The 14,782-nt window shown below is 48.8% G+C and overlaps 1 protein-coding gene across 1 annotated transcript in view; it reads left to right on the forward strand.

Annotated features, from left to right (window-relative positions):
- Nucleotides 1–14,782, forward strand: part of CCDC33 (coiled-coil domain containing 33) — a 110,641-nt gene that overhangs the window by 22,716 nt on the left and 73,143 nt on the right. The window contains exons 6-8 of the mRNA XM_028743828.2: nucleotides 3,658–3,781; nucleotides 5,043–5,176; nucleotides 7,033–7,104. Coding sequence (XP_028599661.2) covers nucleotides 3,658–3,781; nucleotides 5,043–5,176; nucleotides 7,033–7,104 — 330 coding nt within the window. The remainder of the gene's footprint in view (nucleotides 1–3,657; nucleotides 3,782–5,042; nucleotides 5,177–7,032; nucleotides 7,105–14,782) is intronic.

The following is a 14,782-nucleotide window of genomic DNA, read 5'->3' on the forward strand; positions in this document are numbered from 1 at the left end:
GTCACTCACACATGCGCACAAGCACCAAATCGCGCTTCGCGCATGCACACAGGCACCAAATTGCGCCGCTCACCTGCACAGATACGGCGCTTCAGGTTGTGGGCTTTTCATGTTGTGAACGGGCCTCTGGAACGGATCCCGTTTGCACCACTGTACAACCGGACCTCCGGAACGGATTATGGTTGTAAACCAAGGTATCCCTGTAGTTAAGTTCAGTCAGAGTGGAGCTCAAAGCCCTCTAGAGAGGCAGTGTGGTGCAATGGGGATTAAATGAGCGGAATAACCGTGCATACCACATTGAGCTCCTTTGAGGAGAAGGTGGGATAGAAATGCCATGAATCATCATCATAACAATATTGTTTCACAAAGTGTGAAATAGGTAGAGTTAGCATTTGGTTATAGGAAGCAGATGACTCCCTTGTTACAACAGCTCCGCTGGCTGCCAGCCTGTTTCCAGGCACAATTCAAAGCACTGGTTTGGACCTGTAAAGCCCTACATGGCACAGGCCCAGGCTATCTGAAAGACCACATTCCCTCATACTTACCTGCCTGGGCTCAGAGAACTTTTTTGTGGGGGGGCTTCTCTTGGTCCCCCCACCCTCACAGGGACTCCTGGTGGGGACACGGGAGAGGGCTGCCCCCAGGCAACTTTGGAACTCCCTCCCTAGAGAAGCTAGACTTGGCTTCCTCCTCGCTGTCCGTCTGTCGGCAGGTGAAATCCCTTTTCCAACAGGCTTTTGGGAACTGGCTGCTTTTAACGAAAGAGATGGTGCTGTTATGCTTTTTATTGTCATTATCTGTATGCCAAGGCTTTATAAGAACAACAGTGGTAAGAGAAAGAGCCATGGAGATCTTGTAAACCGCCTTGTGCCTAGCACTACAGGAAGGCAGAATACAAATCAAAAGTGAAATGGAAATTTAATTTGTGCTAGTGTTTAATTGTGTTTCAATGATTCCCCGCCTCCTAGGTTTTTAGCTGCTTCTGTTTTAGCTGCGAGGTGCCTTGAGCCCCTATCTGGGGAAAAGGCAAAATAACGGTAATAATAACTGCCCACCTTTCATCTGCTCCCAGATGAAGGTCGGAGGGGAGGGGAGGGGGGGCTTCCATGGTTTCCCCTGTGCGCAAAAGGCTGATCGATGCACTTAGTTCTCTGGATCTCTGAGGGAAGGCCGAGCTCTGCTTAGGGAGGTTAATGGCTTTCCACGGCCGAATCTTATCTGGCGGCTAATCAGCTTCGATCCTTCTGCCACCCCAGCAGTGCCCCCCGCCACTGTCACTCTGTTGACTCTGTGGTCAAGCTGACATGGGCTGAAGTGGGCATCTCTCCTCCCAGGGTGCTGAGGGGAGAGCAGCCAGTGCCCAAGTTAACCCCTTCTGAGAATGCTTCTGCCTAAATACAGTGGTGCCTCGCAAGACGAAATTAATCCGTTCCGCGAGTCTCTTCGTCTTGCGGTTTTTTTGTCTTGCGAAGCACAGCTATTAGCGGCTTAGCGGCTATTAGCAGCTTAGTGGCTTAGCGGCTTAGCGGCTTAGCGGCTATTAACGGCTTAGCGGCTATTAACGGCTTAGCGGCTTTAAGAAAAAGGAAACAAACTCGCAAGAACTCGCAAGACGTTTCGTCTTGCGAAGCAAGCTCATAGGGAAATTCGTCTTGCAGAACGACTCAAAAAATGGAAAACTCTTTCGTCTAGCGAGTTTTTCGTCTTGCGAGGCATTCGTCTTGCAGGGCACCACTGTAAAATAAATTGGAGTTCTTGTTATTAAATATACCAAGAAAAAAAGCACACCAAGAACTCAAGCCAATGTAAGTTTCAATAGTGGGAGTGGTCCCTACTCGCAAATCAATAGTCAATAGTAACAAAAACTAATCCATTCAAAAGCATGTATTCTGGCAAGGATTACAAACTCTAACAGAGATTACAAACTCAAACTCATAAAAATATGTATAACACAATAATTCATTACAGAATTAGAGATCATAGTTTATGAGTACAGTGGTACCTCGGGTTACATACGCTTCAGGTTACAGACTCCGCTAACCCAGAAATAGTACCTCGGGTTAAGAACTTTGCTTCAGGATGAGAACAGAAATCGGGCTCCAGCGGCGTGGTGGCAGCAGGAGACCCCATTAGCTAAAGTGGTGCTTCAGGTTAAGAACAGTTTCAGGTTAAGAACGGACCTCCGGAACGAATTAAGTACTTAACCTGAAGTACCACTGTAGAGGTAAGTTCATGTTAGTTCAGATTCGTCATGGAGGTCTTAGTTTCAATCAGCGGTTTGAATCCCCACGACGGGGTGAGCTCCCGTTGTTTGGTCCCAGCTCCTGCCCACCCAGTCATGCTGGCCACATGACCCGGAAGCTGTCTGCGGACAAACGCCGGCTCCCTCGGCCAATAAAGCGAGATGAGCGCCGCAACCCCAGAGTCGGTCACGACTGGACCTAATGGTCAGGGGTCCCTTTACCTTTACCTTAGTTTGGTGGCCATCCCTGCCTCTTGCAGGATTGAGATTAACTATGTGCTGCATAAAGAAGGGCTGTCTTTTATCTGCCCCAGAGTTGCAAAGGGACTCGCTGAGTGTGCCACCAGATTGCCAATAGCTTGCCATGTACCCTCTGTTAGGATATCGATGTTCCGTTCCACCTTAAGAACAGGCATGTGGAGTTGTTGTATGTCACATGTCTGTTTACTTCCAGCACAGACTCCTGGGAACTTCCGTTGTGTATAGCTTTTGCTTATGCTTCCTGCTCTTGGACATGAAAGAGAGCAGACATGTTTTTCTTTGTCCCGAACTATGCTGAATAAACTGCTTGTAAATATGCTTTACATATTTGTCCGCCACTTCTGTTGCGTGTTATTCACTCTGCAGACTGAGGCGTGCTCAAGCTTCTGAAGGCTTCTGAAGGTGTGTGCCGCTGTTTTGATGCTGTTCCAAGGACCGGAGTTTGTCCGGCTGCCGGACAGTGGGCTGGAACCAGCTGGGGGCCTGCGAATTGCCCCCCCCCCCCCGTTCCCTTGGACACATCCCAACACCCACTGCTCCACTTTCCACGGCTGGTCCTCTTGGCCTCCCTCCTCTGCACACGTTGTAACGTCGCCATCTTTATAATCCTATCAAAAGCACAAGAGAAGGAAACAGATTCATCAAGCATTTATTATAATTCAATACAAACTCATGGTGATGTAGAGTATCAGAAACAGATGCTGAGGACCAGCCCTGTGTCTGACACACACACACACACACACACACACACACACACACACCCCTCTGGGAAAGGGCTCCTCACATGCCCAGGCAGCAAAATCTTTCAGCCTCTTTAGTCCTGATTTCTTTTTTACTCTCAGAGACAGGAATTGACCACTTGCATAATGTTTTCAGAGGAATGTGGAAACAGGTTCCATCAAAGGTCCAAATTGCCTGGGACTTCTTTTCTCCTTGTGGGATATTGAAGATCATTCCTTTCCGCTGTCCCTTCAGAGGAGAGCACTGGGCTCTTTTATCCCCGCTGTTGAGGGTGGCCAAATCAGGTGGGAAACCAGATGGGAGAGGGAATAGAATGGAGCATACAGAACAGGAGCAAGCCACTTTGCTGCAGATCCCCTGGTCTCTCTTCTGATACCCTGACTGGGCTTCCTCCACTTTTCACTGATCACCAGGTTTCGCCAGCTGCTGGACCTCCTGAGCAGCCAATGTGGAACACGTCCTACCTGTTCCAAGGACGGGATGGAGCAACAGCTTTCTCGGATGATACTGCCCTGGTGATTGAATACTTCAAAAAAGGTAAGTCTTTATGTCTGGGAGGTAATGGTGGAGATTGATAAAATTATGCCTGGCTTGGAAAGATGAGTGTTTCTCCCACTCTCGTAGCACTAGAATTGGCAGATGCACAATGAAACTGAATGCTGGAGGATTCATAAGTCTTTCTTTACACAGTGCATAGTTAAGCTATGGAGCTCACTGCTGCAGGAGACATTGATGGCCACAAACTCAGATGGCTTTAAAAGAGGATTGGACAAATTTATGGAGGAGAGGGCTATTAAGCATAGGGCTATATTCTGCCTCCACAGTCAGAAGCAGTGATGCTAGAAATTGCAAGAGGGGAGAGTGCTCTTGGGCTCAAATCCAATAATAGCCATCTGGTTGGCCACTGGGATGACAGGGTGCCAGACAAGATGGGCCTGATCCAGGAGGCTCTAGTGATGTTCTTAACGAAGTTTTGACCCCAGCCTCCTCCTTGCTGAGTTCTATTATAGCAGTAGTGAGGCTAAGGAGGAGCAAGCTGAGAGGCAGAGCCACCCCCTGGCTTGGGTGTAAGTAGGAAGGCGGACTGACGCTGGTGGGGCAGTGCCCAACCTGCCCCTCTGGACCAGCCCCCCAGGGAGATAAGGCCATATGGGAGTGTGAAATGATTTGTGGGGGATTCTCAAGATGAGATGTGGCGCTTAGCAGCACTAAGATCTGGGGTAAGGCATTCAATTCATTTTTGGATTGTGGACTGTCAAAAATAGCACTGCCTGATGGTCAGTTTTGGTTAAGAATGTAGCACTCTGGTACCTCAGGTTAAGTACTTAATTTGTTCTGGAGGTCCATTCTTAACCTGAAACTGTTCTTAGCCTGAAGCACCACTTTAGCTAATAGGGCCTCCTGCTGCTGCTGCGCTACCGGAGCACAATTTCTGTTCTCATCCTGAAGCAAAGTTCTTAACCCGAGGTACTATTTCTGGGTTAGCAGAGTCTGTAACCTGAAGCGTATGTAACCCGAGGTGCCACTGTATATATATAGACCACTGTGGTTGGCCCCTGTGAGAACAGGGTGGTCCATGGGCTGGATCCATTAGGCTCTTTCTATGTCCTGATGTTTGGGGCTGCAAGGTCCATCTTGGCCAGCAGCCCCAAACATCAATTCCTTTTGGAGACGAGATCGGCTGGTTTGCAACTCAGGAGCCTGGGGTGAAATGTTGGACGAGGAGGATTTTGAAAGCATCCCTGCCATGTTGCAATGGAGGACTAATCAAGATGTTTCATCCCTGCTTGCCCACCAGATCCAGATGGAGACCTAGAAATTCCACCAAAGTCTTTGGGTTTCTCTGTGCTGCCACTAAGTAATCGTGTCTATCGGAAGCTTGTGGCAGACAGCAGCAGGAATGGAGTTTGTGTAGAAAACCTTCCCATCCAGGTAATAGCAACCATAGCAACAGGACCTGCTGCAAAATATTATGGTATATTCTATCCTTGCCCCTCCACTGTAAAGGGCATTAAGATCAACAAATGAGACCTGGTTAGTCTTTGCTATGGCCTGGTGGTTATCAACTTGTGGTAAGACATTAATGGCCTTTTTCATTGCTGTGGAATTCTCTTCCTGCTGAAATATTGGGGGACCCATCAGTATTGGCATTCTGCCGGCTCTTGAAAACACAGCTTCTGACTTGGGTCTCCTGTTTTTGATTGCTGTTTCAAGTGTTATGCTGATTTAATGGACTTGTATGTCATATATTTAAATAATAATAATAATAATAATAATAATAATTTTTTATTTATACCCCACCCTCCCCAGCCAAGGCCGGGCTCAGAGCGGCTTACAAGCAATAATAAAAACAAGAAGAATGATGACAACTTAAAAACAAAAATAAAATACAACATTAAAATAATGGAACATTAAAATATTAAAATGTAGCCTCATTGCAGGAGGAGAAGGAAAAGAAAAAAGAAAGAGAGGGAGGGAGGGAATCAAATTGGCTCCAAGCCAAAGGCCAGGTGGAACAACTCTGTCTTACAGGCCCTGCGGAAAGAAATCAGATCCTGCAGGGCCCTGGTCTCATGAGGCAGAGCGTTCCACCAGGCCGGGGCCAGTGTTGAAAAGGCCCTGGCTCTGGTTGAGGCTAATCTGACTTCCTTAGGGCCCGGGACCTCTAGGGTGTTGCTATTTATGGACCTTGAGGCTCTCCGTGGGGCATACCAGGAGAGGCGGTCCTGTAGGTACGAGGGTCCTAGGCCGTGAAGGGCTTTAAAGGTCAAAAGCAGCACCTTAAATCTGACCCTGTACTCCACCGGGAGCCAGTGCAGCTGGGTGTGTGGTTGTATTACTATGCATTTTAATTACAGGTAGCTGTATTTTCATAATTGTTCGTTTGTGGACCACCTTGGTACTTCTCTTCAGGGTTCCTCCCACTCTTCCTCTGGTCACCTACTCCATTTCTGGTCATGACTGATCCTCATGACACTCCTCATCGCTGAGGGCCACAAATTCCCCAGCCCTGAATTAGACCACCTGGAGGTTGCTGATGCCACAACCTCCACAGACCCGCCCTTAGACCTTGTGGATCCTGTGGACAGTCCCTCTTCTGCTTGGTAATGTGCCTCCCACACCGTCTGGACAGCTGCTCTGTTTGGCAAAGTGGAATGGAGAACTCAACATAAGATTGGGAAAATGAGACATGGAGAGGAACCTACAGATACACTCATCCCTGGGCCCGTCCCTTCACCTTATATAGAATCATAGAATTTTAGAGTTGGAAGGGACCACGAGGGTCATCTAGTCCATCTAGTCCAACCCCCTGCAATGCAGGAATATTTAGCCCACCATGGGGCTTGAACCCATGACTCTGAGATGAAGAGTCTCATGCTCTACAGCAGGCGTAGGCAAACTCGGCCCTCCAGATGTTTTGAGACTACAGTTCCCATCATCCCTGACCACTGGTCCTGTTAGCTAGGGATGATGGGAGTTGTGGTCCCAAAACATCTGGAGGGCTGAGTTTGCCTACGCCTGCTCTATAGGAAAAGGAATCCACCATGATAACACCCATTAAGCTTATCCAGCAAATCCCTCCTTTTCTAAGTTTAAGAGTCTCGTGCTTGTACCAACTGAGCTACCCAACATCCCCTTGCTGGTGTGCTTTCCAAATAGACCCATAGCTGACAGTGTGCTGGCGGGGCCCTAGGCTTGATGGACTTGTGATCTGATCCAGCCATGCAGTTCTTAACTCTGTGCGTTGACAATTCTTAATCAACCATTTGTCTTTGTTGATTTCTCAGGATACAAACCTGCGCACCAGAAGTGGAGAAGTCCCAACTGTCCAGCTTGGTGTTCAGTTGATAAATTCAGAGGTGAGACACATGGAAATGCCAGCAAGATCAGCTTCGGGAGCTCCAGATAGGAGATATCTGAGAATCTTGCCTTTGTTAAAAAAAGGGGGGTGGGACTGGACAGCTCAGATGGTCCATGTAGGACACTGGTGAACAATCTGCACCCTGCATGCAGCCCTCAGCCCAGTTTCAGGTGGCCCTTGGCCTGATTCATGTGGTTGGGGAGCAGCGGCGTCAGGTACAGTGGTGCCCCGCAAGACGAATGCCTCGCAAGACAAAAAACTCGCTAGACGAAAGGGTTTTCCGTTTTTTGAGTCGTTCCGCAAGACGAATTTCCCTATGGGCTTGCTTCGCAAGACGGAACGTCTTGCGAGTTCTTGCGAGTTTGTTTCCTTTTTCTTAAAGCCGCTAAGCCGTTAATAGCCGCTAAGCCGCTAAGCCGCTAATAGTCGCTAAGCCGCTAATAGCCGCTAAGCCTCTAAGCCGCTAATAGCCGTGCTTCGCAAGACGAAAAACCGCAAGACGAAGAGACTCGCGGAACGGATTAATTTCGTCTTGCGAGGCACCACTGTATAAGGGGCGGAGGAGGCTTCAAATCCCCCAATATTTTTTGTCAGGTGGCAGTGCCCCACCAATATTGAGGGGACCCCCCATCGCTGCCGCTGGGTGCCCTCCGTGCTCCCCAGCCTCTGCCTGGCAGCCCAGGAGCCAATCAGCGGCTGGGATGAGCAGGCATGGAGATCGCCCTCTGCACATCCTGCCCCACCTGGGGCATCCCAGGCACCGTCACGTGTCATGCGACAGCACCCCCTCAATGTGGGGGGGCATGCTGGCTTCCCTGCTGGAGAGGAGGGAAAATATGAAGGTAGCAAGGAAAGAGAGAGAAAGGAGTGCCCCCACCTGTAGGATTGTTGACATGTCTGCTTAGCAAATTCGTGCTAACTGCAGTGTCAGGTCTTCAACATCTGGCAATGGAGTTTAGTTTGCCTAGCACACTTCTGTACAGTGTAGTGTCAGAAAATGCTTCTTCAGTATCATCCACCTGATAACGTGTTGTCATTGGTGTGTCTACAGGGTTAGCATCCATCAGGTTCAGTTTGGTTAACACATCAGCATTTTTCTGACCCTATTGAGTCTGGCCCCTTCCATTTCGGGCTCTGATCCCATCCACTTTTGACTCTAGCCCCAACCACCATCTGTATGTGGGCCCCCTTGAGGGAATGTAACCCTTGTCAGGCGAAAAGCCTCCCCACCCCAATGTGGGGCATTTGTCTCCCTCTAAGGTAGATAGTGTGCTCTGTCCTTAGGGAGACCTTTTAAGAATAAGAATAAGAATAAGAATAAGAATAATAATAATAATAATAATAATAATAATAATAATAATAATAATAATATATTTTTATTTATTTATACCCCGCCCATCTGGCTGGGTTTCCCCAGCCACTCTGGGCAGCTTCCAAACACTAAAATACAGTGGTCTGTTAAACATTAAAAGCTTCCCTAAACAGGGCTGCCTTCAGATGTCTTCTAAAAGTCTGGTAGTTGTTCTTCTCTTTGACACCTGGTGGGAGGGCGTTCCACAGGGCAGGTGCCACTACCGAGAAGGCCCTCTGCCTGGATCCCTGTAACCTCACTTCTCGCAGTGAGGGAACCTCCAGAAGGCCCTTGGCACTGGACCTCAGTATGTGGGCAGAACGATGGGGGTAGAGACGCTCCTTCAGGTATACTGGACCAAGGCCGTTTAGGGCTTTCAAGGTCAGCACCAACACTTTGAATTGTGCTCAGAAATGTACTGGGAGCCAATGTAGATCTTTCAAGGCCAGTATTATGTGGTTTCGGCGGCCGCTCCCAGCCACCAGTCTAGCTGCTGCATTCTGGATTAGCTGTAGTTTCCGAGTCACCTTCAATGAGGTAGAGCGCATAGAGCGCATTAAGAGAGGGCCCACACACCCAAGACACTCCTCTCCCCAGTCATTACCCAGCGCACCTCAGATTGTGGGGACACCTCGAGAAGAGTCTGAATGTGGTGTGGACAGGTTCATGTGGGAGTAAGTACTTGGAACCCAAGCTGTAACTGCCAGCACTTTCCATTGTGATCAGACACAGACTAGTGCAGGGGTCAGCCAACCTTTTCAGCAGGGAGCTGGTCTACTGTCCCTCAGACCTTGTGGGGAGCCGGACTACACTTAGGTGGGGGGGAAATGAACAAATTCCTATGCCCCACATTTTAAATAAAGGGACACATTCTACTCATGTAAAAACATACTGATTCCCGGACCGTCCATGGGCCAGATTTAGAAGGTGATTGGGCCGGATCCAGCCCCTGGGCCTTAGTTTGCCTACCCATAGACTAGTGCCTCATGATGTTTAGCCGGAATCTCCTTTCATAGAAGCGTAGAATGGTAGAGTTGGAAGGGACCCCAATTCTACAATTCTATAATTCTTTGAACTCCAGTCTCTGTGATACTTTAGATGTTGTTGTTTAGTTGTTTAGTCGTGTCTGACTCTTCGTGACCCCCTGGACCAGAGCACGCCAGGCACTTCTGTCCTCCACTGCCTCCCGCAGTTTGATCAAATTCATGCTGGTAGCTTCAAGAACACCATCCAACCATCTCATCCTCTGTCGTCCCCTTCTCCTTGTGCCCTCCATCTTTCCCAACATCAGGGTCTTTTCCAGGGAGTCTTCTCTTCTCATGAGGTGGCCAAAGTATTGGAGCCTCAGCTTCAGGATCTGTCCTTCAGTGAGCACTCAGGGCTGATTTCCTTAAGAATGGATACGTTTGATCTTCTTGCAGTCCATGGGACTCTCAAGAGTCTCCTCCAGCACCAGAATTCAAAAGCATCCATTCTTCAGCGATCAGCCTTCTTTATGGTCCAGCTCTCACTTCCATACATCACTACTGGGAAAACCATAGCTTTTACTATGTGGACCTTTGTTGGCAAGGTGATGTCTCTACTTTTTAAGATGCTGTCTAGGATACTTTGGATACTATCCTTCAAATGTGATGCTATGTCAGAATCAAAACAAGCCGGAGATGCCAACACACCAAAAGAACTCCGATTTCAAATGTTCTGGGTAGAGCATGGGTGTGACACTTGTCTTGCGAATGCTAAATGTTCCAGACCTTTGCATGCTTGGCACCAGACTGCACACTCCTGACTCTAACCATGCTGCTATTTGAACCTGGGCCTGTGATCCTGTTCTTGGGCTGCTGCCTTGAATGGAGCTCCCCTCCACCGGCCCTCATGTGATCATGTGATTGTGCCCGAGAGGTGCAAAAATCACTGCAGACATCAGGCAGCCGGGCAGCCAGCTCCTCTGGAAAGAGAGAGTGCCCCTGGAGGCAGTTCATGAATATAGATGATGGTTTGCGTTCTCTTGTAAAGCCCTCTGCCCTCCCTCCTCTGCCTCAAGCGCTTGCAAAGGAGTCTGTGTTAAAATAACAGAGAAGCCGAGAGGCTCAGCCTTGCTAAGCACCAACTCCAGCCTGTCAGTCCAAATTAGGTTGTAAAGGATGGAGGGAATGTGCCTGCCCCTGTGCTCTGCAGCGAAAAAGGGGGAGAAAGTGTGGGGGAGGGAGGCTGATTAAAATACCAAGAGGTTCTCTTCTGCCTGCCAGCAGCTGGCCCACAAATAACAGGAATCGACGTTGCACTGAGTCACGTGTGCAAATCTAACCTGCTGTTCCCAGTGCTCAGAGTTCGTGGCCTCTCTCAGGTTGCCACTCGTCATGGACTGTTTGGACACAGAGGAATGGTGGGAGGAATCAACTGAGGAACCATCAAGGGAAGAAGGCTCAGATCCCAGGGAATGATGGTGGGACAATGATGAGTAGTGTTGTAAGCAAAAATTGCTCTTTTCCCTTATGGGGTATCCAAGAGCCCATACAGAGTCCTTACGTTAGGTTCCCTATTGGTAGGAGAAAATAACAGAGGCCAACCAGAGATTATTGAGAAGCAAAGCAGCTAGAATATTGAGAAGCAAAGCAGCAAAACAGATCTTTATTGATCTGTTGCAACAGGGTGCTCTACTCACACGCAGGAAAGGAGGAGGAACCCAGAACAATGGCGCACAAGGCCTTATAAAGACTTTTGAAATTACCAACCTGTAGATCAAGACCACCCCCAGAAACATCATACATACATCACAGAAGGGGTGTAACCTAAGACCCCCCATCAGATACATCATACCTACATCACAGAAAAGGCAGTCTAAATTTGAATGTTGTTTTTCATGTTTGCCAGGTTATCTGATTGCCTTTCCTGATTGTCTTTCCTGATTGTCTGTCACCCATTAAAATGCTGATTACTCAATTCCTGAGACAATGGGAAGGCTCCCTGACCCCCCTCCCTCCTTGCAGGGAAAACATTTGGTCAGTTTGGGAATCAAAATGGTTTCAGGTCGGTCTTCCTGTGTTGATCTATGTACGTGCTTGGTTGGTACACTTATGAACATTACCATATATCTAAGACCTCAAAATTCCTATCACAGTAGTCAGGGGGAGAAGACAAGATGAGGAGCTGTCAGAAGATGAAGGTGTAACAAGCTCAGTGAGTTGAGAGAGTCTGTGGCAGAAAGAAATCCAGAATCGGGGCAGAAGCTGAAGCAGATAAGTGAAAGGAGGGAGGTCAAGAGGCAGAGATGTGTCAGGCTAGTGAAGAGTCATGAGTGTCTCCCCCTCCTGCTGCAATAAGCTCCCCTCCTGCCTGGTCTCCCAGAATCAGAAGAGGCATGGAATGGACGGAGCAAAGACAGGCTGCATGCAGGCGCAGTCTCTGATTGCTTGCAAGAAGCCCTGGAGAGGAGGAGACATAGAAGGCTCTGGGGAGGCAGGGACTTTGAGTCTCTGCAGTGATTTCATGGAGTAAGGCCTAGAAGGCACGAGCTGCTGTGTTCATTAGGCCTGAAACTCCACCACGTCTGTGAGGATTGTGTTCCGCAAATGACGAGCTTTGAACTGTGTAATTTACTAACCGGCTCGCTTGATGACACTGCCTTCCCGTGTACCTTGGAGGTCAGGCATTCAGCCTCATCTGTGCTCATTGCAAATGCTAAGCTTTGCTGAACTCCAGAACATTAAAGGTAAAGGTAAAGGTACCCCTGCCCGTACAGGCCAGTCTTGACAGACTCTAGGGTTGTGCGCCCATCTCACTCTAGAGGCCGGGAGCCAGCGCTGTCCGGAGACACTTCCGGGTCACGTGGCCAGCGTGACAAGCTGCATCTGGCGAGCCAGCACCAGCGCAGCACACGGAAACGCCGTTTACCTTCCCGCTATAAAGCGGTACCTATTTATCTACTTGCACTTAGGGGTGCTTTCGAACTGCTAGGTTGGCAGGCGCTGGGACCGAACGACGGGAGCGCACCCCGCCGCGGGGATTCGAACCGCCGACCATGTGATCGGCAAGTCCTAGGCACTGAGGTTTTACCCACAGCGCCACCCGCGTCACCCAGAACATTAGCTGCAATATTTGTTTGCTTGTTTGCTTGCTCTTGCCCAGGGCAACCCATTGTAGGTGGTTGCACTAGACACTGGCACCATATACAGGGGGCCCTAATATATATAATTATAATATAATATAATATAATATAATATAATATAATATAATAATTACACACAAACACACACGGGGCCCTGGGTGCCTGGCCACTCATAAAAAAAATTATGTGGGTGCCTGGCCTCTGCTCCCCACCACTGTCACCCCCTGCTGGGACTCATTTAGATACATTAATTTCAGTGGGTCTGCTCTGATCAGGGCTAACCTTGGATGCAATCCTCTGGATTGTACTTTTTATTTTTCCAGAAGCTGCTTTGAGACATTTGGTGAAAAGTAGGGTATAAAATTCTTCAGTAATACAGAGGTACCTTTGGTTAAGAACTTAATTCATTCTGGAGGTCCATTCTTAACCTGACACTGTTCTTAACCTGAAGCACCACTTTAGCTAATGGGGCCTCCTGCTGTTGCCTCGCCGCCGGAGCACGATTTCTGTTCTCACCCTGAAGCAAAGTTCTTAACCCGAGGTACTATTTCTGGGTTGGCGGAGTCTGTAACCTGAAGCGTATGTAACCTGAAGCGTATGTAACCCGATGTACCACTGTTTTGCAATTAATAACAGCAGCTATAGACTGCACAGAGTAGAGACTCTTTCATTGCCCAGGGCTGAACCTCCTAAGTATATCTACATTGTAGAAACCTTATTTTTACAGGGGGTGGTCCATTCTGGGACTGGTGCTACAGTTGCAGAAAACAGCTGTGCCTTTGCCTTCTCCCCACCATCACCCCTCCCCATCCTCAAAGTTAATTTGGGACCGAACTTAAAGCCGGCAGGTTAATTCCATTGCTCTCCCCCCACAAAGCGCCGGGGCCCCCTGGCTGGGGCAGGGCTGTCTGGCGAGCTACTTTGGAGTAATGGCCCAGGGGGTCAGCGGAGGGGGGCCGCGTGTGATGAATTATTCACAGAGGTGCTGGTAAGTGCAGAATTAATCCCCTTCCTTCCAGCTGGCTGCTGCACTAAATTATCACTCCTAGTCATGCGGGAAAATGCTGCGGAATTCATTTAGCTGATTATTGTTTTGATCTAAGGGCTGTTGTGTTCTTTTTTATCCCCCTTCCCCAGTTCTCCTCCTCCTCCTCCTCCTCCTCTTTCTCCCCCTCCCCAACTAATGTATGTACAAGCGAGGGAGCGGGGGGGGGGGGAATATCAGGTGACAAGCTCAGCTTCTCAATCCTGCCCTTAAAGCTTGTTTCAGCAAATCGGCCCTAGCAACAATGGAGAAAAGAATGGATTTGTTGCTAGCGGCGCAAAGGAAAGAGGGAGGAGGGCGGCGGGAAGCGGCGCCGCGGGTTCAAGCAATCACAGCTTTGCGATGAACTGGACCGTTTTAAGTGCTAACCTCCCAGAATCCATCAGATTTTTTTTATGAGCAACCTGGCAGGCGGTCGGTGTAAAGAGTGCAGGCTTTGGAAAGGTTTAAAATGTGCCAAAATCACTGGTACCCAAGAGGAAGGTCGAGTCACCTGTAGATCCTTTCTGCGCCCTTGGATTTTTAGTTGGGGAGAGCGCTGTTGCGCACGGGTCCTGCTGATGGGCTAACCAGAGGCATCTAGTCGGCCAGCCTAGACGGGCCATTGGTGTGATCCAGCTGCTCTTATGTTTTTCATACACACACACACACACACACACACACAGGAGCAAGCCTTGGTATGGCAACAGGCTAGAGTGAATAAGGCAAGAGGCCTGTAAACGTACAGTTGTGTTTCAGCCATTTGGAGGGAGGGTTGCCCCCTTTTAGGAGGTTTCCTCACGTTTCCCCCCTACTTCTAGATACCCCAGCAATCCCCCAAGCAAACAGAGTCCTTCCTCTTCTTTGTGGGTGATGCTGCTTTGGCATAGTGATTGGCACTCACCGCCGAACTTGGGAGCTAGTGGGAGCAATTACATATGTTAGCAGGATTGGTTTGTCCAGCAATTCAGAGAGTGACAACTCAAAGGGAGCTTACAAAGGAGGAACATGCTGGTTCGGTTAAGCATGAGAAAAAGATGAGCTCTGTAGATTCTAACCTGCATCTCCTTCTCCTCTTCGTGCCTTCCCATTCCACTGAGACTGGGGTTGCCAAATTTTTGAGCTTTTATTGTTGAGCTTTTTGGAGGAAACCTCCGCCCAAAATTGTGATTTTTTAAGCTTTTTGAGCTGTTTCT

The sequence above is a fragment of the Podarcis muralis genome, chromosome 9, assembly GCF_964188315.1.
Source record: "Podarcis muralis chromosome 9, rPodMur119.hap1.1, whole genome shotgun sequence".
Taxonomy (NCBI): domain Eukaryota; kingdom Metazoa; phylum Chordata; class Lepidosauria; order Squamata; family Lacertidae; genus Podarcis; species Podarcis muralis.